At 36.9% G+C, this 25,868-nt stretch overlaps 1 protein-coding gene across 2 annotated transcripts in view; it reads right to left on the bottom strand.

The window, feature by feature from the left end:
* RAB3C (RAB3C, member RAS oncogene family) overlaps window positions 1–25,868 on the bottom strand; it is a 131,116-nt gene that overhangs the window by 59,673 nt on the left and 45,575 nt on the right. For both annotated transcript variants that reach the window (XM_075019802.1, XM_075019801.1), the window contains exon 3: window positions 3,567–3,685. In XM_075019802.1, the coding sequence (XP_074875903.1) occupies window positions 3,567–3,685 (119 nt within the window). The remainder of the gene's footprint in view (window positions 1–3,566; window positions 3,686–25,868) is intronic.

Here is a 25,868-nt window from a genome sequence, read left to right as displayed (position 1 = left end):
TCAGACTCAGAGAGTGGTGGACAAATGCTTGGCTACTATACTGTTGCATATATTGTCGCTAATAAATTTAGATAAAATTACAGATACTGATCTTTTTTAATGTAAAATGTTAATAGTCAAATTAGATATAGAATTTCTCACAGCTGAATAGATTCATGCTGACCTAGGCATGGCGTCTAGAAATATGACTATCCATCTGTTGTTATAAAGGACAAATGTCAGACAGACTTCAGACTGAAAAAAATGCCTCTGAATATGAGTACAACTGCTCTGAACTAATTGCTCTTAAAGAATCATCCCAACGCACTTTTAAAATCAAACTTCTTTATTTGAATCTAAAAGGCACTTGTAGATTCATTGTTCTGACTGCAGTGCAGTTTCTGGATCAAGCCTGAAGCTGATGTGATTTGAGCTTGGATTTGGCCCGTTGTGCACGTATATGAAATGACACCACTGCCTTCAGAGGCATATTTAATACAGAGAAAAGCATTTTAAGCCCCAGAGAGGCTTAAAAGCTCCCGCTCCCTCCCTGCATGTCTTTCACAAATGCACAGACACATCCACATAGCCATGCTTGCTTTTCTGCAGCATTGGTAATTGCGAGGTTTTTTTAACTTCTCTCCCATTCAGATGCAAGCAGTAGTTTTGTAATTACTATCAAAATTGGAGCATGGGCTAATCAAAATCAATTATCAGCTGTGAGATGGGAGGAACAAAACAGAGGAAGAACAGCAGGGCAGCAAATGGGCTCATGAAATTAAAAATAAAAATAACAAGCAAATCTATGTTACATCCTGACAAGTGAGGCACTCTGCCTCTCTGTCATCCCTTTCATCATGCAGATGACTGTTCAGTAGCTCTCAGCACATAATAATGCTATCCCTCCCATTCACCAAATTTCTATAGCAGCTGCCAACTGTTTGTACAGCTTCTCGACAATGTGGCAGTACACTCCCCCCAGCAGGAAACAAAACTTCTCCAGGCAGGGAGAAGAGAAAAAAACCCCAAACCCTAGAGCTCGCAGGTTGGAAGTTCAATGGACCAATTGAGACATGCCAGGTACACAGAAGTGTTGACCTTTTGGCCAATGGGGATTAAATGACCACAGGTCAGATTCGACAGGGGTATAAACGGGGTCCCTCTGGAGCACATGTTGGAATCAGTCCTCCTGGGAGCAGCAGGTCTGCAGTCGCGGACTCCCCCTTGGGTCGGGGCACCGCCCGAGGTAACTCCTTGAGGGAGAGAGCTCTCTTCTTTTGGGTGAGTGATATGTGCATTTTGAGTCATCACTTTTAAATCTTAAGGATTCTTAAGTCCACTGTGTAGTACTAATTTGCCTTACATCATTGAGCCTGTGGTTTACTAATGTTATTGAAGTTCTAACTAACTAACGTTTTATTGAAGAATAAATCTGACTTTTAACACCTATTGGATTTGATTGTGCATGCCTCCGTAACAGACAAAAATGATGGAAAAATCATATTTCACAAACCTATTTAAGAACTCCATAGCTGAAATATTTTCTTGTTTCATTTTACAGGGACTTTTTTTTTTTTTTTTTTACTTAGTATGAAGCCCAGTTACTTTTCACCAGGAGACAGAGTGCCAACCGTACCGGATCTAGGAGGCTGGAAAACAAGCAGGTGGGAAAATTAATAATAAATACACATATTTATACTTGCTATAGAGAAACCTTTGTGTCAGAGGAAGCTAGATAATACATGGCATGCCATCTGATTTGCCCAGAGATAGGGCAATGAGATTTACAGATTACAGCTGGTCACAGCCATCACCTAGTTAACCCAGTGCTTGAACAGAATCAGCCCATGGACAAAGAACAGCAAAGGCAAAGCAAGAAAGTGCTTCAGTTGGCAGGGCCAGGAAGCAGTGGTGATGGCAGCCACAACTGCAGGTTCAGCCGAGAGGTTGTATGTGCTACTTGGTTCCCTGTTTTTGCTAAACTTTCACAGCAGCATCTATGAATAACACTTTCAGCTACCTCCTGTTAGGTAGGAGATTCTGCCTCATGCTGTCGAACAGAGCAGTACTCACAAATGTATAACAGCAAGTACTCAGCGTGATACCTCCAGCTTTTACAAAATGGGCAGAACATCCCTTTGGCATAACAAGTCACAGTAAGAAAACATGTCTTCCTCTTTGACTGTCAAGCAGACACTCCTTTCAGATACATTCAATTGTCCAAAAGCTAGTTGTCTGGTCTATACTACTCATGTAAGTCTATTGATTCTCTAGTAAATGGAAAGAGCTGCTCATAAGAGCAATTCAGTGTAGTGTTGTACAGATAACTGATGGAGAGGAGGTGGGACATGGTCTGGAGTTGCCCCTTTCCCCTGGAGGAGTGTGAATGACCGTATCCCCTAGCACTTACACAGGAAATGTTAGGCAACACAAGATTTCTTGTAGAGCAGAATCAAGATAAGGTTCTCGGTTCTTATTTTCAGAGTGGTGAATGACCAGGCTCAGCATATACAGACCAAGAAAAACTCCAGGTGTAGAGAGGGAAGGTAGTCCATGTGTTCCATGACACTTCCTATCACAATAATAAGTAGAAGAGTGGGAAAGAGAAAAAGTTTTTTCTTGGAGAGTCTGAGGCTAGGCAACAATTCCTATTAGAAACAGACATCATAGAATCCCTGCCTTTTACTTTAAGTGTGAAATGTATTTCTGACCTTACCTGTCCCAAAAGAAGTAGACAATAGTGTGTATCTTAAAACAAATTTTAAAAAAGCCAAAGAAACATACTGAACAAATCACACAAACTCTGAAAAAAATCCTCTCTCAAACACAGTTCTCCCATGGGAACAGCATGCAAGAGAGCACATGGAGCACACATGACAAATCATTGTGTCTATTCATATCACTCAGAGCACTGCTAAGAGGCTCTCAGATATTTAAATAACTTATAAAGGAAGAGATCACTGAAATTAATTCTAGCTTTCCTTTGGAGCCAGCTTTACTTAAAAAAGCCTTAAGATTGCTTGGATCCTCACTAACCCATGTCTGATTAAAATGACACACTCTTATGGAGACATCTTGACATTCACGTAACACAAGGTAATATAAGTACCAGCCATTTTAGGTCCTGCTATTCTGATGAAGTTTGCTCATCATTTTTACACTTGATGCACAAGACTGACAGCATAATGTATAACCAGCTATGGTTAAAAGCAACATGATGAAAAATTAAATTAAAAGACAAACCCCACACTTGGTATCTCATTTTTTCCCATGAAATATGGAAACACTTTCTGGCATCTTAGCAGTTACGCTCCACACTAGCACATTGCTGGTTTTAGTAGTATGAATAGTGCACATTAACCAAAATCACAGAAAACACAATGGTTTCAATGAATTATATGCAACACATTTTAAAGTAAAGTATTCATTGTCTTTCCAGAAAAAAAATCCACCGTACATTTGAGTATAGGAATGCTTGGCCACTGTATCTGGAAATAAGTTTTCCAAAATAATTTACACTGTCACAGCAGGTGAGTGATACCAAATTATCTCTGTGCTATTTAATATGAATTTGAAGTTCTACTTACCAATCCTGCACAGCATTGAAAGATTCTTCATTCGTGATGTCATACATTAAAATGAAGCCCATTGCACCCCGATAGTAAGCAGTGGTAATTGTTCTGTACCTCTCCTGACCTGCTGTGTCCTGAAAGAATATCAAACAAAATTTTTACATGTTGCAAATAAATTAACAAATGATATTATCTTTTTTTTATTTTAATAGAAAGAAAACTCTGGCAACAGTTATTGTACAACTCTGCATCCCTACTCATAAAATCAAGGGGGAGCAAACTGAGAATAACAGAAAAAAGGAGAATTCTGCATTGGATCATAATATGAAGGACACATCTGTCTGTCATGAGGTGAGAGTAGAGAGAAGCAGAAAGGCATGGCCCTCTGCCAGGTCATATATCCTAAGTAATTCACTGATTTATGTCATTCAACCTGAGAGTCGGGTAAGAACCTTGTCTCCTGCTCCTGCCTTGTACCTTCTCAGTCTGACAGAGGGGACAGGTAAAATCTCATGTCCTGGATAAAATGCTGGGACAAAATAGCAAACTTAAGATCTTCATAATGAGATCAGGATGGTTCCTGAAGTCTGGAAACATCCTGACCAAGAAGGCAATGTCTAATTGTTCTGCTCTTGTGATTCTAAGCCATTGATGCTCATGTCAACTTAAGCTGGAGGGCAGGGCTTTTAAAATAAGCATCTGACAGAAAAAAAAGTTTGCTAGCAGTCCCTTACCATGAAACAGTTTTCTCTCTCATTCTCTGCATCTCATTCAATTGCCTTTAAAATAAGAAATGTTAAGTCTTTCTTTCTCCTACTGCTTGCTTTACTTATTTCCAGTAAAAGTTTTTGCAGGGCAGGGACTATGTGTTACTACATTTATATGCAATATCTAGCATAACCACCCATGTCTGTACTAAGATTGTGAGACAACAGCAATAACTAAAATACAGGAAATGCATAACTATTTCCTGTTCTAGCACACCTATTTGATATTTTTAAACCATAAATATTAAAAGCTTTAGATGAAACATCCGTAACATTTCAGTGCAACTGTAACTGTCTAACAGATAATCTGCGCTTATTCAATTTTAACAAACTTGGAACTTAATTTCATTATTTCAGATTTTTTGAGTGGATAAGAAATAATTTACAATACAGACAAATGTATTTAATGTGCCTTCCTGTAGAAAGAGAAGAATAACCAATGATACACAATGTTTTATTTGGTGTGTTTTCTGAAATGGTTCCTGGGCTAGTACTGAACAAGAGAAAAATAGATTAAGTGGGCCTCCTTCTTTACACATACATAATTCATTTTGTAAACAAATAAAGTTAAAAAAGGCAATTTTACATACATCAGAAACCACTTATAGAATAAGAAACATAACAAAGACAGTTACTGAAACCAAACAAGGTCTTAGGTAAAATATATGGATTCTGTTCATTCTGGCTTATAACCGCTACTGCTTTGACGTAGTTTCAGTGATCCAAGATGCAAAGCTAATGTAGAAGTTAGACTCTAACTTCTCACAGAAGTTTAGGTTATGTCTGTGTGGGAAATGCCAGACAGACCTAAACATTTTTCTGCTTATACTCTGAGCTGGTTAAGCCTGGAGATTGGATAGCCACTCCCAAATTTTCTAGTGGTATTACTGAATATTAAGGTGCTAACACTCTTGCACTAAGCCTGTGCATATTCTAATACTCCAAGGTCAGTTCTTTCTCAGTAGGTCATAGTCTGTCAATAAGATGAAAATATCATCAAAATGTTGAGTAAAAACATTTATTAGCAGAAGAAATACCACCTGCTATTATTTAAAACCATTTCTTTGTATTTCTTTTATGGAATAAGGTTTACTCTCACATGTTTTGTTGGCTTCATTTATTTGATTTGATATTACAGAAATGAGCTGAGAGGGCCAGAAGGAAAATATTGCCGATAGTAAGTATGCAGCCTTTCTGTACAGAAGAGATATCATTTTCAAACAAGTTTTGTCAGTGTCTATCTGCTTTTTTGTCAGTCAGAGATATGTATTGTTGGAAATACGATGGTATGACAAGCAGGAGCTCACTCCTACTGAAGCAATCTTATTTTGCCACAGGTGATTTCCACTGAAGCCTGTCTACAGATAAGGGTGAACAGCCCTAGCAATAAAACTGTAAGTCAGTGATGCTTCCTGTCCAAGACACCAACTATTTTCTGCGCAGTGTTCAAGGCAGCTAGTGTAGGCTTAGGCACTCTTGATTACAGAGAATAAAAAAAGAGTGTAAAGGAAGAAAAACCAAAATAAAAGTTCTTAAATAATTTTACACAAAGGGAAACGAAGCTGCAGATGAAGATCCAAACACTGACTGACTTTGGGATAGGAGATACTCTTCTGGACCTAGGCATTTGATTTGGGTCAGTCTGGGAAGGAACCAGGTATTTGGGGTTGTTCTCAATACAGGCATCTAATATGTGCCTGCAGCTAATGTTATGCTAATGTGATGATAAAAAAAAAAAGATTTTCTAAAGTGGTATTTCAGTATATGGGAGAGATGGATGACCATGAATAAAGTGGAGTTTATTAGTTTCAAACATCGATAATCACATTTGTCGTGGTTTAACCCCAGTCAGCAACTAAGCACCATACAGCCGCTCACTCACTCCCCCCCACCCCGCCCAGTGGGATGGGGGAGAAAATTGGGAAAAGAAGTAAAACTCATGGATTGAGATAAGAATGGTTTAATAGAACAGAAAAGAAGAAACTAATAATGATAATGATAACACTAATAAAATGACAACAGTAGTAATAAAAGGATTGGAATATACAAATGATGCACAGTGCAATTGCTCACCACCTGCCAATTGACACCCAGTTAGTCCCCGAGCAGTGATTCCCCCCCGCCCCCACTCCCCCCAGATCATATATTAGATGTGATGTCACATGATATGGAATACCCCGTTGGCAACTTTGGGTCAGCTGCCCTGGCTGTGTCCCCTCTCAACTTCTTGTGCCCCTCCAGCTTTCTCGCTGGTTGGGCATGAGAATCTGAAAAATCCTTGACTGTAGACTAAACATTACTTAGCAACAACTGAAAACATCAGTGTTATCAACATTCTTCTCATACTGAACTCAGAACATAGCACTGTACCAGCTACTAGGAAGACAATTAACTCTATCCCAGCTGAAACCAGGACACATTCCTGGTTGTACAGGGAAGCAACTAAAATTTTAATTGGCCTAATATACAAATTATGCAGTAGAGTGTTTATGATCATGTAAAAAATGAACCCAAATATGAGTAATCAGTATTGTCAAAACTTTTGTTTTCCACATATTCATAAGCATCTCCTTGTATTCTTACTAGAATATATTCACAATGCCCTAAAGACAGCTCCTTTTGTACTACTTTTAAGGAACCCAAATACCATTTGTCAGAAGAAATAGCACATTAGAAACATAAAATACATTAATATTAAATATTATATTTTATTACAATGATTTAATTTATTTGAAACAGCTAATGCATCAATGTAAGTGGCCTTTTCCTGTGTTTATTAGCTTTTATTCTTACAGAAGAACTGAGCAGAAAAGAACAAATTTCAATATTTCATCATATTTATATCTGTAAATTACTATGATTTTATCCTCAGGTACTGTTTTCTACTTGAATGTGAAGAAAACCTTCCCTAATTCAGGTATGGTTACTGGCTGCTGCTATGTTATCTTAGTCTGTTTTGCAAGACCATGGAATTAATCTGATGACCACCTTTTTAGGTGTAAATTCTGAAATATAACATTTGTGTTTTGCACTGACTGATGTTTATTTCTAAGGAAACTAAATAAAATAAGCCTGAGGAAGAATAAAATTTGACCTATTATTGACTGGCATGTTAACCAAGGCCGTTCATTTCCATCTTTGATGGGCAGAAAACCAGACACATAGATTGTCTTGGGGGCCTTCTCATTCATGTAGGTAATGTCTGGTAAGGACAATGGACTGTTCATTAAAGAAGTAGAGTGGAAAAGCAGAAGGGAATGAATGACAGTGAGGGAATGCTTTATGAAAAGTTCCATGCACAGAAGACAAAAAGAAGTATTTTACAAATCTTAGTCAAAACAAACCAAAAAGTGTCTCAGCAGCTGCAAGAAATATTTTCAAATATTATATTCACTTTCATAAATTCTGTTTTTAATACAGCTCCCACAATTCCATTAAGTTCTGGTTAGGTGATCCTGTATTAGTGAGTCTTTCTTAATAGGTACCAGATTTTAGATATTAAATCACAGAATGATAAGGTTTAGTAGACATAGCACTTCAGAAATTATCCAGTTTCTGAGCATTACATACAGCACACTGGCTAATAGCCCATGGTCCTGAATATTTGGAAAACTCCAAGACTTGCACAGTTTGGCCTTGTGTGCTCTGATGTCTCTAGTATGAGTCTGGGCTTTTTTTTCTTAATTTTTTTTTTTAAACTTATGACTAAAATTAGATATTTGCAAACATTTTTATGCTCCAGATCCTGATATGTATAATTTCATATTATTAGAATTCATTGTTTTTTACCAGAAAGTCAAGAGCTAAAAGGACTAGTAAAGTTTTTCCATCAGTAAAGATCTTGAATAGGGCATGTATATATATAGGCAGTGAAAGAGGAATGGTAGAGGTATAGATTGAATGCAAAATATCTGTTTCTGGCTCAGGGTGAGGACAGCAATTTGGTATGTATTTGGCCAGCCCTCCTTTATCATATATGTATCAAATAGTATGGAGACAGATAATTCCAGATTACCTTGGCTGTTCATTTGAGTCAAACTTAGAGCTGTGAATTTGACAGTACAATAAAGCTTAAAGTGAAGTTATTTTTACAGTAACCACGTGAACCAGGTTTTGTCCTGTGCTTCTCCCTTGAAATCACCCTTTAATAATATTATGGGAAATTTCCTACAGATTCTCATTATTACTGTGCAGCTGCCATAGCATTGAAGGCCTTAGTGTATGGGGAATTCACCAGCTGCTAACAACAAATGGTCCCAGAGGAATGGAGAGATATAACGTAATAGTCGTCTGTGCAAGTAGAAACACTTAGGAATAGCAAGCTAGTTGACTCAAGAAGAACTTGTATTTCACAGGAAGTTAAGAATTTATGGGGCTAGAAAGTCCCAAAATACAAACCAGAGAAATCAAGGCTCTAATAGTAATCTTGAAAATGATAACTATTTAAGCTTGCAAAGTTTAGCTAGCTGAGTTGACTTAGCAGAAGCAAATCCCCCTTACTGTCAAATCCTGCTAAACTAGATTTCATCCAGAATGCGCTGTACCAGCTTAGGCTATACCAATGTTTCTGAGAAATATGTTAAATTAGGCCCTTGAATTCATTTGCTGAGTACATGCTCTCCCTCCCACCCTTGCCTAGCACTGCACCACTGACAGGAACAATACTTTATGTAAATAACTTCCAAATGGAGTTGCTCATTATTAATGCAGACAGTTTTGAAGGTGAAAGCAAACAGCGTTTGGCAGCAAGAACTTTTAATGAGACTGTCATGAAGGAATTCAGTCTGCAAAACACAAACATATTTTGTAGCACACTTGAGTGACTCTGTTCCTCTGCATTTCTGTCCTGTATGCTAAACATTCTGATGCCTTTTTACATCCACTTCCCCACATTACTAGTTTTACTCATATCACAATACAGCTTGTGTTATGTGTCAAAAAACTGGCAGCAGTAGAGGAGGATTTCTTAGATGGCATTTGTATCTCTGCTGCACATCCACAATATTTGAAGGCAAGGCAAACAGAAAGATAAAATTAGAAATGTGACTTGGGTGAATTCTCACTTTGCAGGTCAAAATTTTCTGTTAAGGTAAACAAAGTTGGCACAGCAATCAAGAACTGCTGCTCCTTTATAAGTTTCATGTTTCTTTCCTACTGTTGCTTCCCAAAGGTTATTTATACACTCTGTCAAAGAGACTCTATATTTCTTTAATTTCTCCTACTGATATATAAAAAGTCTCGAGGCAGTAAGTGAATGAAAATCTAAACTGGCTCATTTCAGAGCAGCACAAAAGATGTCTCTGATCTTTCCTCAGGGATCTCTGGGGTCTCGGGGAAGAAAGGATGAAAAGAAAAGTATGACAAACAAAAAAAACAGTCAGAGAGCCATTCAAGGAGGGGCAAGGGACAACCTCTGCAAAAATCCTCTTGAGATGGGGGGTGGACAAGGATAAACCCACCTAAAGCCTGCTGCTAACAACCCAGGAAGAGCAGCTATGGGTCTACACCAGAAGCAAGTGGGCAGGGCACAAAGAGAGAGGACAAGTAGGAAAGCTGCTGGAGCAGGAGGAGCTGACTATCCCAGCAGCACCATTTCTCAACAAACAGCACTTCCAACAGAAAGTGTTAGGCACATAGAAATACAGACAGATGAACATTTACTACTGGGAATGGAAAACACAGCTCAAAACAGTTTCTTTAGCTAATGTATGCACAAAAGATGTAACACTGCATATTGCCAACTCAGTCTTTGCTTATGTACCTAGCTCCTGTCAGCAGCTCTTTCCAGATTTCTCATGGCTTTGGTTTCCCTGCAATTCTGTCCTTTATATACATACGTGTGTATATATATGTGTATGTGTGCATGTGTTTGTAGCTATATATATGCATATCAAAAAAACATCTGGAGTGTGAAAAAACAGCTACTCAGCTTGTCAGTACACATCTGCGGGACCTATATGCTAGTCCTTAGAACTCACCCCAAAATCAGAGCTGCAAGTTCATTCATCGTATGGGAGGGATGTGGGAGCATTGCAGGGCCGGCTGGAAATCGTTGGGGCCAGAGCATTGGGGATAGCATTATTCCAAATGTGGCTAGTAAAAAAGGGCCTGAGAGGGCTGTCCTGGCCAGCAGAAGGTGGGGCAGAGCTTGCGCTAGATAGTTTGGCTCCTAGAAAGTCCTAGTTGGGGTTGTAAAAGTATTTTACAGCCAGATTTGCTTTCTCTCACTCCATCCATGTAGCTGGTGACTGTGCCTGAAGTGCAATTCCTTTTAGATTTTCCGTTTTTCTCCTTTTCTGTTCTTTCTTCTCTCTCCTTTATTTTTGACTCACATAAAATGTTCATTCTCTGCAGTTCAGACACCATGCCTTCCTAAAGCACAAAGTTTAGGAAAGCGATGGTATCACTGCCTCCTTTCTAGCTCAGCGTAACTTGACCTCAGCTGCCATTGGTTCTGGACACAAGTTTTGAGCCTCATTGCCACCTCAGTGCATGCCTCTCTTTCCCTGCCACGAGCTCCAGCTTTCTCCTGGTCCTGTCTTCACTTTGGTTGTGGCCTGTCCTGCTTTGTTGGAGGTGAGGTTCAATTCCTCTTGTCCTCCTTCCCCATCTTTGGACATACTTTATACAGCATCTGTCAGATCAGTAGGACCTGGCATTGTCTTCAAAAGTAAAACAGGTTAATTAAAGTACCACTTTATAGTTTAACCAACCTTCATGCTAGGTGTTAAGAAGAATTTCTTTTTCTGAAAAGGCTAAGGTTTTGCTTTCAAGATATTTTCTTTCTTTCATTTTATGAAAAGTGTTACAGAATCAAACATTAAGTATAGCTGCCAAAAATGTATAGTGGAAATCATGAATTTACAAAATCTAATTTGCACTTCATGTAATAATGCAAGCTTGTAACTACAGCTAGTGAAAAATCAGTTGAATAACCTTCTATTTGTATTATTTTCAAATACTTGTAAATCAGAGTGTAATATTTCCTTCTTTTTCTCTTTTTTTTTAATCTTCGTTGTCAGAGAGCAAAAATGTGTCCTAGTGCATAATGGAAGAACAAAGGCATTTAATATGGACTGAAATTACTGTATTAAGAATAAAACTTTTATTAAAACCAAAATCATTTTGGAATGCTGACATCTGGCACTGAATTCTGTCAAAGCTTGAGAGGATCAGAACAACCTGCTTTTGAGTGAAAGGGACACAAAGAAATATTAGATCTATAATAACATTACAAGGAACAGTAGTCTTTGAAACCTGACACTCAAATACACTATGGACAATCTTCAGACTTGAGAGAAAGTCTCCTTAACCTCCAGGAGTGTCAAGGGTAATTTAGACACTAAACAAACAGTGGTTGTCATAGTTACAGTGGGATGAGGATAGGTTGCAACAAAGTCAATCCTAATGCTGTGAAACTTATGCCTATTAAGAAACTAAGAAGCAGAGCTGTTTCATCCACAGATGAAGCAGGCACTAAACAGACCTTCAGTCCTTGTCTCACTTGACTTTGGTGACTGCTAAAGGTATTTGCAACTTGCCAGAGTTTCAAACTGGCTCTTCAATCCACAAAGCTCTCGGTAGCCTAAAAATAGGTGCTCTTGCCTTATGATAAGTGTGTGGGGGGGTGTGAGGGTGGGGCATTGTTTTGTTTTGTTTTGGTGGGTTTTTTTTACAGCTGTACTAAAGCTCTTACATCTTCTCCTGATCTTCCACCACTTTTTTAAAGGCATTTGCCTTTCGTTTAGCAGAGATAGGAAAAAAACCTGAGCTATATTGTAAGTTCAGAGACTGAGAGTCAACTGACCATTATCACAGAGAACTATGTTGAGGTATGTTGGAATGCCAGGGTACCTTCCTCTTCCCATTTCTGTACTTTGATTATATACTTCTAAATCTTTTGAATTAACTACTTCTCTCTAGAACTTGTTATTCGTAAAATAAGAATAATAAGCTTTCAGCTTTCTCTCTCCCTTGTCATTCTGTCCTATTCTGCATCTTGAAGACAGCTTTCTCTACTAATAAATTACTCATATTTAATTAACTTGCCCTTATTATTCAGGATCAGGTGGGATCCATGGATAGAGAAAAGTTTCACTAGCTCTATGTTAGTGGCTCATTGCACTGAACAAATTTGCACAATGGTGTCATCTTGTTACAATATTAGGCAAATCCTTGTCCGCTGATTAGCTAACAGTACCTCCCCTAACTATTGAGAGCTATGAACATAATTCTTTCCTCATGACAACACTGAGCTTAGCACATTTTTGTTCTGGGCCTTTTTTAGAAACACTGTTTTGTAACTCTCCAACTCTAAGAGAAAAATGAATTAGTGGTACAAAGGAACTTTTAAAGCCATAAATCAAGTATTCTTGCCAGAAACTCTCTCTCCACCTCTGCTTTTCCTTGCGATAAACCCCTGTGTTTAACTCTGCAATGTAGTTTCTCTCTTTTGGAACAAGTTACAGGAATGTTCCTATATAAATATTGATTACCTTCCAAACCTTCCCAGGAGTAAAAGAATGCATTTCTGTGAAGAATATTAAGTTTACAAAACATGTTTAAAGGCTCATTAGAATTACTATCAACTTATGCTTTTTACATAAAAATGTTTTAAATCTCAATTACCTATAAAAAGGAAAAGAGACAACCTGCAACATAGAACAAGCCACATTTAACCTATTTTAAGCAAGAAACTATAAATGCAATATTTCAGCCATGGCTGAAGTTAAATCTTATTCAGAACTTCCATGAGGGCCCGTAAAAGGCATGGCTTAGTGCTTTAGAAAACCTGCAGAATAAAAGTACTGGACTACACTGTGGTCTGTGCTGAAAGAGTTTCCTCCTGCCTCGGTAAATTAATGCTTCTATAGAGCTGTCTGGAAGACTCCTTGTAGGGAGACCTGCAGGTAACTTCTGTATCCTCTTTCTATGACTGTGGCAGACATTGTTTTCTGGGGCAGACAAAGACACCTAAAGAAATTCTGGTAGCTCTTTGTATAGCATACCTTAGACAGGTATTTTAAGATTCTAAGGGTCAGCTGAAAAAGCACCTGGTGCTTTCTGGAGAACTTCACCAGTGATGTGTTGCAGGTGCAGAATGCCACCATCTTTTCTCCACTAGCAACACAGTAGAAATAAACTTACCTATACTTCGGCCATTTTTCTTAAGCATCGATTACTGGCAACCATCACAGAGGAAGTACTAGACTAACTGGACCTTTGGTCTGATGCAATACAGTCATTCTTATGATCTTATAAAACATCCAAGAAGGCTCAAGTGTCAGGTGTTATCAAAATCTTGCTAGAAAATCTGATTTTTCTACAAAGAGGGATGAACAACAGTGCTCTCAATAACAGATCAAAGAAAGATGTATTTATCTGAAAGTTTCTTCAATAAAAGAAGCAGTAAGTCAAGCAAAAAACAGGTATCAAAAGAAGAAAGATATTAACTAGGAAATTTTCCTCCTATATTTATATTTCAAAAAGCATCAGGCAAAAAAACAGCAGCAAGATTTCTACACTTGAAGGAATAGGCTTTAAGTTTTACAAGTGTCTACTGAGCTTGGCAAGAGAATCTAGAACCAGCTTGTAACAAAAAGTATGTGACAAACTTTACAAATGCATAGGTGGGCTGATGCACTTTGAGAAAAAGAAATGTCCAGAAGTCCCCCTGCAAAGAAGTAACTTCTGAAATGAATTCAAGCTTTCAGGTGTTTTGCTGGATGAGGACTAGAATGGTAATCACATTCTGGGATCAAGTCTTAGATGAACAAACATTACTTCTTGGACTTTTAAAGAAATCTGATTTTTTAGACTTAGGCAAAGAAAGAGAGGTGAGGCTTAACATATGTCCTGGTTTCAGCTGGGATAGAGTTAATTGTCTTCCTAGTAGCTGGTACAGTGCTATGTTTTGAGTTCAGTATGCCAAGAATGTTGATAACACTGATGTTTTCTGTTGTTGTTAAGTAGCATTTAGTCTAAAGTCAAGGATTTTTCAGCTTCTCGTGCCCAGCCAGTGAGAAAGCTGGAGGGGCACAAGAAGTTGGCACAGGACACAGCCAGGGCACCTGAACCAAAGTGGCCAACGGGGTATTCCATACCATGGGACATCACATCTAGTATAGGAACTGGGGGGAGTGGGGACAGGGGATCGCCGCTCAGGCATCATTTGTACATTCCAATCCTTTTATTATGACTGTTGTCATTTCATTAGTGTTATCATTATCATTATTAGTTTCTTCTTTTCTGTTCTATTAAACCGTTCTTATCACAACCCACGAGTTTTACTTCTTTTCCCAATTTTCTCCCCCATCCCACTGAGTGGGGGTGGGAGGGAGGGAGTGAGCGGCTGTATGGTGCTTAGTTGCTGGCTGGGGTTAAACCATGGCAACGTAATTTTTAAAACTAATAATTTCTGTTTAGAAATTCAGAAGAAGACTGTGAAACAGCTGGTGATTTATCATTTAGAAGCGATGACCATTTTTAACTGTTACATATGAGTAACAGTTTGCTGACTACTCACAGACAGTAAATAATACGACCCTATTGGGGGAAAAAAAAAACCCCAATTTTTCTTTACTAAAAATACTCATGATTTCAGTGCTAAATTAACTGAAGAAATAATACTGTCACTCTGGATTTTTGATGCAATGTTATTTCACTGAAAAATGCTGAATTATCCAAATGAACTTTTGCTGAAGTGTCTATTTGTGTGGAAAAATTTCATTGCAGAAGGTAATTGGATCAGATCCAACCCATCGAGGAATTAATGGCCAAAACCATAAAGTAAATCCCACCAGAAATAGGTACTATGTTACAGGTTGTAGAAATCCATGGAATAACAAAATCATAAAAACATTTGGTTGAAAGACACTGTTGGATATGGTAGGCCTGAATATTCCAGGCTGTCTTCTAGTTCACATTTACAGGCTTATAGAGTACAACATATGTAAAGGCACATGAGATGCCATATAACTTTACACCTGAGAATTTATGCAATTATTTTGAAGATTTGCTTCTATTACATCACCTAAACACAACAGATCCTTTTAGAATCCAAGCAGATAGATTTCTCAGTTTTCTGAGGAACTCAGAGAGTTTCTAATTATACAGTGCTGATTTTATTTTCCTTTGGCTTACTTTTTAAGCAAGTGAAACAGTGGATTATGGGATCCAATAACATGAAGTTTTCAAGCAGAATACAGTTAAAGAAAAAAGTCTTCTTGGATCTGTAGCTGTAATAGTTACATTATGTCCACACTTAGTTTTCTTTTAAGTAAAAAAATATATGTTTAAAGACAGAAAACCTAGATCACATAATTAGTAAATTAATTAACCTTTTAGGAAGATCCAAAATCATTTATGCTGATCAAATAAAGGGGGACAATTTTATCAGTCCTGAAACTGCAATGTCATCACAAGAGGTCAGATCAAGTACCAAAGAAAAATGGAATGAAAAGATTTTGATCTGTTAGGGTAGAAAGCCTGACTGAAATGCACCTTTCTTTCCAAAAACATTCTATAATTCATATGTATTACCAGGCAGAATGATTGCCATAGGTTATCTGAAAATTTTTAAATGCAAATATTTCAATAAAATAAAACATGCTGTTATAATAATTTCTAAAGGTAGGATTTAGATCACATACGATGTACTATAAATAGCATTATTCTTCAGCTGTGATTTTCAAACTACAGGTATTTTTCCAGTAATGGGAGTTATTCTGTCTTAGTGCATCATAAAGGAATAGGAAATTATGGTCTAATGGAAGCAGAAAAATGACCAGCTATGAAATATGTAGCAAGTATAACTATAATCATAGCTACTTTAAAGCACTAGCTACTACAGAACCAGACATTGGGGTTATACACAAAGAAATGTCTAAAAACAAATTGAGTGTAAATAACTTTCAAAGGGCTTTGCTGCCTACAGTGCAGCACTGACTACATCAAAGAGTAGATGTTTGATGACAACAATTCTGCTTTAATTTATACACTGTGCTATTTCTTCTCTAATTTAAAAATTCAGTAAAACTAAGATGCAGCTTCCTGGAAGCCACCATATTCTACTACAGCTCTATCTTCCAGTCTTCTAACTGTCACATAATAGTGGTTTTATAGTAGCAGTAGGGTTTGTTAATTTGTAAACAATATGGTCACATAGGTGCATGTTTCTGTATATATACTCAAATTTATAAATATATATATGTATATAGTATGACCATATGTATATAATATAAATAAAACATACATGTTCCATTATTCCTATTGTGATATAAAGATTTTTTGCAAACTTGCACTAAGTATTATGTCTTTATGTCACGGATGAAGGAAGTAAATTTTTCACACTGCAAATTCGTGCCTACAGTCCCAGAATTCTGCCTAACCTCATCAAAGCATGAGGAGAAGAAAATACACCTATTCATGATTGTTCCCATACACATTTACATTTCATTAATTGTAAACAAAGAGGAGAGTTACCTTACAGAAGGTAACTCAGCCGTACGAATCAGAAATGCAAGCATACTAAGACATTGTAATTATTTCAGATTCATATATTATTTACCAAACAAAATCAAATACAAAGTTAATTGTAAATGATAGCCAATCAAATTAATCTTTTTCAATTACAGATTAGACTAAATTAATTTCAAAAGCCAAGTTAAGAAATTCCTTGATAGAACAGCTGTGAAGTACACAGCAGAGTTAACATAATTCAGGTTCCTTAACTATGCCCCTCCAGGTCTCTTTCACTGCAAAAGACATCTTTTTGGGTGGACATTTATTTTTCCTGCATGCAATCTCTGCCTCTGGCTGCTGCAACCTGAATAGAAATCCCAGTAATCTTTTCACTGAATATAACACTGACCAGCATATTAAGTGGAAATTGCATTATTAGAGACTCAACCATGTGTTCTTTGATCCTAGATAAAAATTGTAGATTATTTCTACCATGATTTGATTAAATTGTGGGACATGTTCTCTCATTGTGCAGACATAACTGAATTATCATCCATCAGCTGACAAAATGCTACTGTGGCTGACAAGACAGACTGTCAGCCAAAGAGGAGACGAATAAAAAAGATCAAAGTGAGAATTGACTGCAGAAAGAAGTTTTTTTTTCTGATGTACATTCTAAAATACTGGGGCGGGGGGCAGGGAATCTGAATTCTGGTCATTTCACATGTAAGCATGCTCAAAGACTGATGCTTCAAGGAAGGAAGGAATAGGAGGATAATTTGGCAGAGTTGTTTATTAGTCAGCTCCACACAGGCTCCCAGAGGTTCATGTTTCAGCTCACAGCACATAGCTCAAACAGAAATTGTGGGTTTTGCTAAATGTAACTGATGCTAACGGGGCATGGAGGGAGGGGAAATAGCCCTTTCCAAACATCTGCCATCACAAATAGCAATTTTAGAAGGTGACAGAATTCATTATGTAAACCTGGAAATTATATTTATTTCTAGAAGTAAGTATTGAAATGTGCTTTGGGTTTCAAAGTCACCTCTACTGATAAGCAGAGGCAACAAATGAATGTGGGGAACATAATTTTTTTTCCCCATTTTTTCCCTTTTAATCTTCCGTATGATGAAAATGTGATCTTTATGACACACCATTTTGGCTAAGATGGATGTACTACAATCCTTTGGTTTGTACTATATTTTCTCTGATGCCAAGTACCATCAAAGTTACTGGATGCTGCAGGAAGTTACATGTTCTCCAAACTTATGAAAATCAAACTTCTCTTCTGTACCTATACAGGAGTTTCTGATTATTTCAGGTGCACAGTCTTCAAAATTTTAAATGAGGACAGCTCCATAGGACAGCATTAGGTGTTCAAGTAGGCTGAGGATGTAACTGACACTAAAGAAATAGAAACAATTAATGGGATTTGAAATCTAAAAGGAAGGAGGCCCAATTATGTCTTTAGTTACAGAAAAGAATTAAACAAGCACATCTAGCTCAATGAAATTGACTGATGCAAACCAATGTGAAGATCTGACTTCCCAAAATAAAGAATTAAAATTTTGAGTAACTTATTTCTACTGACATTGGTTTCACTATAACATTTACCTTTTTATATAATGCAGTGTCGTATTTATATGTTTCTATGTTTTAATTATATTAACTTCCAAGTACTTCCTGAAGAACAATTATGTGGTTGTTTTGTTTTGTTTTGTTTTTAAAAGGCTATTTCAGTGTTAGACCTTTCCCAAAGCAGATATATCAGGAACAAAAACAACTCAAGTATTTGCATAAAAATTACACAAACTGTTGACTCATTATCAGATACTATATAGTAAAAGTTCAAGTTGTTCCAGCGTGGATGTTTCATAATTAAGTATGACATGTATTTGACAATATAATATAAGGGAATAGTAGATTCAATCAATGAATAGTTAATATTTTTAAAGTCACAAATTTAAGCAAAATACACTCAATTTAGTCACTTCATATACCCAAGTATGATCTTAGTCTCACAACACAATTTAACTGAACCTGGAGCAAAATTACCAACGACAAAAGTGATTCTCTGTTCTCAAATCTTTTATTAGACTTACCATATACTTATCTAAAATAGAAAAAATGGAATGTCAGAGTCACCTTGTATTTTTTCAGAACACCCTGTGAATTAACATGCCTTTGGAAAGACTGTAAAAATAACCTGTTATCCATTCCAATAAAGTTTAGCAGAAAAGTGTATAGCAACAATTATATATAAATATATATATAAAAATATATAAATATCCAATTAATTCTTAAATATAATATACAAGTGCCTCCTTTAAAAAAAAAAGTATACAGGTTCAAACATAAAATTGTCAATTCCATTTTTCTATAGGATAATTTAGGCTAAATCACACCAAAAAGAGAGATATGGGAGGAATATAGTGTCTAAGGTAGGTGGTATACTTTCAACCTGTGAGGTCCAAACAAATATCTATCTTATCCCCCAGCCATCACCCCAGGATTCATGTAGTATGATTAGGGAGAGTAAAATTTGAACTGACTGAAGTATGGCATGAGGCATGGGCAAGGGTATGGGTCATGAGGCACCAGTGACTATAAAAGAAACATGGGTCCTGACTGATGACTTAATATCATTCATATTCCATGACAGTGGCTCAATAAAAACTCACTTGACTGAGGAGGTTAAGAATTCTTTGGGGGGTTGTTTGTTTGTTTGTTTTAATTTTAATTCAATAAATAGTGTAACAGAATCCTGAAGACTAAAGAAAGAAAAATCTCTGCAGGGAGCACTTTTTTCTTTCTTAGTGCTCAATACAACAGCTATACTTTGCAGTTTAAACATAATGCTTTAACCTCTCCATATTCTCTCTGACTCTTAAAGTTCCTTTGTGCATTAATAACCTATTTATCTCTATAGTACAATGAAAAATGTAAGCGGAATACCTCCCAGGTGGAATGTCTGAAACATAGAATAGCTTGAGTGAATTGCCCATGTATTGCAACATGAATATTAAATCCAAGACCTCTTTTAACCATGCCAGCTTTCCTCTTCCCTTCCAACTCTCTCTTCCTGAGGACTGACTGAATCCTTAGTACAGAGTTCATTTGCTCCTAAAGTAGTAAAATCTGCTGTATACTATCATGAGATATCTTCCCCTCTAATAAAGAAAACTCAATTGCAACACAATGCCTGACTGCAGAACAAAGATGCCTCCCACTATTATATTACTTACGTTTACAGGCAGAGATGTGTAATGAGTATTTCATTGGATTATATGACAACATTTGATAGCGTTAATAAAAATTAATTGACATAAGGCTGAGGACTGAATTTTAAGAAAGCTATAGTTAAAAATATTTACTTCTGTAAATATAGATAACTTTTTCTAGTAGGTATCTTGTATTCCTCTGCATTTTATATGTTACTAATCATACAGAATAAACTTATAAATTAGATGTATGTCATTAGGAAACAACAGCATGGATAATATACTCTGTTATTTAGTATATAAAAATGCATGCTATATTAATCCAACCTACAACCTAACCCAAAACTTAGGTCAGATAAGACAACTCTTGATTTTCAAAGAATTTTTAAGAATTATAATTAATTACATTAATTTACATTACATTAATCATGTCTTTTTTTAATGAAAAACCTATCACATCAATTTGCTTTTTTTTTTTAAGCACAGACAGGGGTCATAACTGCGGCATATTTTTAGGGGGATTTGCTACCCTGCATTTAAATGAAAATCAAAAGAATTGTTTACCCAAGTTGCTGAAAATGGAAGAACTTAACATGAAAATCTTTATCTTCAGAAGGTAATTGCCAACCACAGTAATGAGGATGCGTTGCAGTATTAATTCTAGTGCTATCAGCAGAAGAGGAATCTGTTACACCTCTTGCTGCTGAGGCTTCACTGTTCAGCTCCAGTGCAGTATCTCAGGCTTTCAGCTCTGGAGAACGTTCCCCTGTTCAATCTCAGCATCTATTGTCCAAGCTGGTAGCTGTCACTCACGTATGACAACCCAGCATTTGCCAGTTTGGGTACCATCAGTTGGATACTGCAGCTCTGATTGTACACCACATGCCACTGCACTGAGAAAAGTTGTGGACTGCATAACACCAGAGCACAAACAGCTTCTCCTTACCAGGTATGGCAGTTAATCCATTTGTTCATCCACACTACTATATTTTCATGTGATTCTCTCCCATGTCTGCTTCCACTGTACATGGGGTAGCTCCCTTAGTTCAGGCCCAAGACCTTTAGCCCTATTCCACTTTAGTCCTCTGCTATACTCTTCTGCTATACTGCATACAGTGAGCCATTGACCTCTTGTAATCGATTACTGCAAATTGCCCTCTGGTCAGTATTACACTGAGCTGCTTAGAGCAAGAGTTCAGCAAGTTTCTGGAAAACAGGAAGCACAGTGTGGGCACTGCTGCAAATAAAGAGCAATAATATAACTGTGATTCAGATATTTTCTATGCAAAGGTGTGTATCATGGATAATATGAAGTGGTGCTCTGAAACTAATCTAATTGTGAACTGCATACTGCTCCCAACCCCCGCTAAATACTCTCAGAAGGCAATCTATAATTACATTAACATAAATAAGGTCATTTGAACTACACCATTAACAGTAGTTGAACACAGAGGACATGGTCTTATTTGAAGAAAATAATTCAGTTTAGGAAAAAATTTCTATTCCGCACATTTAATATGAGCTGTGGGTATAGCTAATACCTATTTGTATATTCAAACACATTTTCCCATGATTTGTGGTAATTTACTTGTTAATACTCATGGTATTTGCTATTATCTAGTTTTTGTAGAAGCATCACACAAGTACATGATTGCATTTTCTCTCTTAAAACCCAGAAACTGCCAAGTATCTCTTGAGTTGTTCCAGTCCTCTGAGGTGTGGAACATTAGATCCAGCAAAACACTTGCACACAGTCTTAAACACAGTGTTTAGAAAGTCCTCTGTTAGTGGAATTAGTCAGATGCTTAAAGGTAAAACAAGCCCTAATGTCTTCACTATTGTCTAAAATGAATTATGATGGTTGGGTTGGAGTAATCTCTTCTATATGAAATATTGACTCCTAGAATCGAAATTGACTCCTGGCAATCGAAAAAATGACAGAAAAGACTGGTATGATGTAAATTACTTTTCTCAAATCAGCATTAATAATTCTTATCCTGGATTGCAGGACTCATTCAAAAGCCCAGTGAAGATCAAGAACAACATTTCATCAAATGTAAACCATAGATATCAGAAAAAAGTTAGGGTGGGGACATTTTTTACTAACTGAGATTAGAATCCCTCTGACCCTGAAATGAATTGCAGCGTAAGAACTTTGACCAAGGAGTCAAACTTTGACTTCGGAATCAAGTGCTTAAAGCAGAAAGACTGACTACAGTCTTTCTGTATTGCGAGGCTACACCCTCAATGCTTAGTGAAATATTCATGTCTGATGGAGAATTCAGGTGCTAAGAATACAATCCACAGCTTTCCTGCTTGGCTTAGGCTACATGTGCTCACCTTATCATTTATAATAGTCCTGTTAATGATGTCATTGTACATGTGTAAAACGTCACCCTCCTGTCTAGGTCAAGGGTCCCTCTTGTTATATTTGGAAACTACAAACTAGGAATCCATGTACCTAAAACCCCAAGGAGCTTCCCTTAAAAGCAGCTTTTGACACACGCTTACAGTATTGAGTTCAGCACAAAACACTTCAGCTACTGCCACTTCTCTTTTCTCATGAAAACCACAGTTCTGTGGTGGCTATGATTTCAGTGACCATTTTTATATGGTAACCTTCCAGTTACAGCTCTTATCCAGGAAGGAGAATAAATGGCTCAATGCCCTGCTCAGTCCAAGGGCTAAAGACTTTTTCCCACTTCTCAGGAAAGTGTTCTTATCTCTTGACTCCCCTCACCTAGTGAGTGTCTTCTCTTGTCTCTGGCCTTCAGTGAGCAGACAGACACAGAAGGAAAAGACTTAGATCTTCTACAGACAGACATGGAAGAAGGCTTATTTCCAGAGCCTGCAGGTCAGATTTTCTCCATGAAGACGAGACTGACTTCTGGCAGCAGCGAGCAGTGAATTCTCCCATCCCGACTAAATTCTTTAACCACCACCACCTCCAACAGATTAGGAATAAACTGGTTACTTAACATGCAGAGAGAGAACATAGAAGGCACTTAAATCCAGCAGACGTTTTCACACATTTTATTGGCTTAGGTGAAGGAATTCCTGAGCCAGACTTCATTGATATTTGCTTTTTTTAAAAACCACTGCCTAGAGTGATCTCTCCCATACTATATTATATATCCTACAGAGAATTCTCAGGGACAATCTGGGGAAAACTTAAAAGTAATAACAATAATAAAAAATTGCTTTGCATTTCCAACCCCTCCATTCTTTTTTTAACAATTAAATTTTTATTTCTTTTACCAAATCTAGGCTCCTTTTCCCATGAAAGCTTGGACCAGCTGATCTTCTGGGATCTCTTGCAACCTGGACTGTTCTGTGCTTCTATGCTTTGAATTCTGATTTCATGAATGTAACTAATTCAGGATCACAAAATTTCAGACCTACTATTTCCCATGCTTCTTACTGCTGTTTTACAAACACCAGCCCTTCACACCAGGCACCACCTGGCTGTTTTAAGTTCTGGTCCTATATGTTCAGCTACCTGTATGCACTAGGAAATGCAGATGTCTAGTCTAGGTATATGATTTCTACTTTGGGAAACAGGCCTCTAGAAAAGGTCTCGCCACGTTTAATTCACTTTATGGATCTGTGTCTTAATGACTAGGAGAAGGACAGAGTAAAATCCCCAAACTGCAAAGACTGCCAATCTGTGTTATAGAGAAACATTAAAAAAAAATATTGAGTGTGTAATAAATTCATAGGAACACAAACAGTAAACAAAGTAATGATTAACCTCTCCACTGTAAAACCCAATAGCATGTGCCATCATCTGTATGATGGAGGATAGCCACTGAGCTATGGACAGATTTCTTTCATAATCACTATATGAAATTGGCAACATTCTCCTCACATCTGATATGTGCTACTGTACCACGTTTTTTTAAATTTAGAATAAAAGCAGAATGAGCCAATGCCTAATTTAATCAGGAAAAAAAGCAGACTGGAGCTTGAATTTTTGACAGTGACACTGACTTAGGACAAAAAAATTATTTAAAAGGAGACCAAGATTTTAACTGTTTACTAAGACATGAATTACCAGACCTGGAACTTCTGTTCTTTTAAATGGACATTTGAGCTGCCAATTCTGGGCAAGCATTGAAAGTCAAAGTTTATTCTTTAAATAGACTAACTTCAGAGTTCAACCTCACTGCAAATATGAATAGCTCATAAAATACCTATTTGACTTGTATCAATGCTGATTGAAGTGAGCAATAATCCAAGCATTCCTGTGCCAAACCTTTGCCAAAAATTATGCTTACTTAAAGAAAAAAAAGAAAGAAAAAATAAAATGCTACTCAGAAAATATTTTTTAAAGCACTTTAAATATCAGAAACAAAGAAAAAAATGAAGGCGAGATTTAGTGACAATACAGACATGCACATACACATTATTTCCACATGAAAAACAGCCACAGTTACAGGAAATGCGGCTACTCTTTCTAGGACAGGCTTTGCACAAACCTGATATCCATCACAATCTCCCATTCCTTTTCATTTGCCTTTGACAGATCTGCAACTTACACTGCTACTGTGAGGTCAGGAAATACTGGCTCTCAGGGCCATTTTAACTCTCAGGGCTAAATCATCCCTTTCAGCCTCATTCAAGTATTAGCTTTGTATTACTAGGTGCAAGCAAATTAAACACCCTGCCAAAGAAACAGCATTTTCAGACTGACGGACAGTCACATAGCATGCCTCTCTTGTTACTGGAAACTGAGCTTTCTACACAGTACTTGCTGCTTCCTTCTAAATGTAGTTCACCGTCTTAACAAGATGTGTTATTTAACAAGTGGGGACAACAGAATTAAGTTCAAAGACCAGGAGCTTGAACATGTAGTTATTATGTAAAACCCACAACAGTCTCCATGACTAATTTGGATTTTTAATTTTACTGGAGTGTTGGACCAACAAAATGGACTCTGAACTTAAAAGACAGAACTAAGTGTTCTTTTTTTAATACTGTTGACAGGAATACCACACTTGATCAGTATCAGTCTTTCTTAAGGTAAATATGGATCTGTTACTTGAATGGTTTAACTCATAATATATTCTTCTGTCACTCAGTAGGCCTTTTTATTCTGTGTTATATATTCTTGGATTTGGTTGATTTTGTAAACAGAGTCCCCATGAACTAATCTGTCTCATATAATGTTCTTTCTTCAGTGCTTGCAAGACTATATTATCACAAAGGAATATTTTCAAAATCCTCAAAAGTAAAAATTTCAAAATTATAGTTCCCAGAAATTTCTAGTATAGATTGCCTAGCATGTTCATCCAAAGCAACGTGTACAGAAGGTAGACTTTTAGATTTATATTCTTTTCTTATTATTTCATGTTAAACTTGTATTGCTTTGGGACCTATCATGGATATTTACCTCATTAACACACCAAAAACTGTGATGCAAGTTTAGACTGAGCTAAAGAGGTCTGGAAGTCATTACCTTGTAGAGCCCAGTAAATCAGCTAAAATAAAGCAGGTTACTTCATAGACTGCTTTTTTTTCTTCATATATAAAAACGATCCTAAGACAACTATTATGACTCAATTGATTGACAATTTTCTTTCTACATTATTACAAATAGATACTTTCCCACATTGTGTATTTAGGAAGAGAACTGTATGAAAAAACAAATATAGTAGCCTGCCTCATTTATCATGCATTTTTTTCTTCCAAACTTTTAATAGGAAATAAATGCACTTCAAATTCACAGTATGAGTAAATGTTTCTGAACTGAACTAACCACCTAACAGTAGCTTGTTTCTTGGTTTTGTTCATGACCATTCAGGCTGACTTTCTGTATTCTTATTGTGAAAGTTTTCACCATTCACATTAAGCAAGTATTTTATTTC

This window comes from Buteo buteo, chromosome Z (assembly GCF_964188355.1).
Source record: "Buteo buteo chromosome Z, bButBut1.hap1.1, whole genome shotgun sequence".
NCBI lineage: Eukaryota > Metazoa > Chordata > Aves > Accipitriformes > Accipitridae > Buteo > Buteo buteo.
Note: the sequence above shows the minus strand (reverse complement) of the source record. Positions and strands in the feature narration are given on the sequence as shown.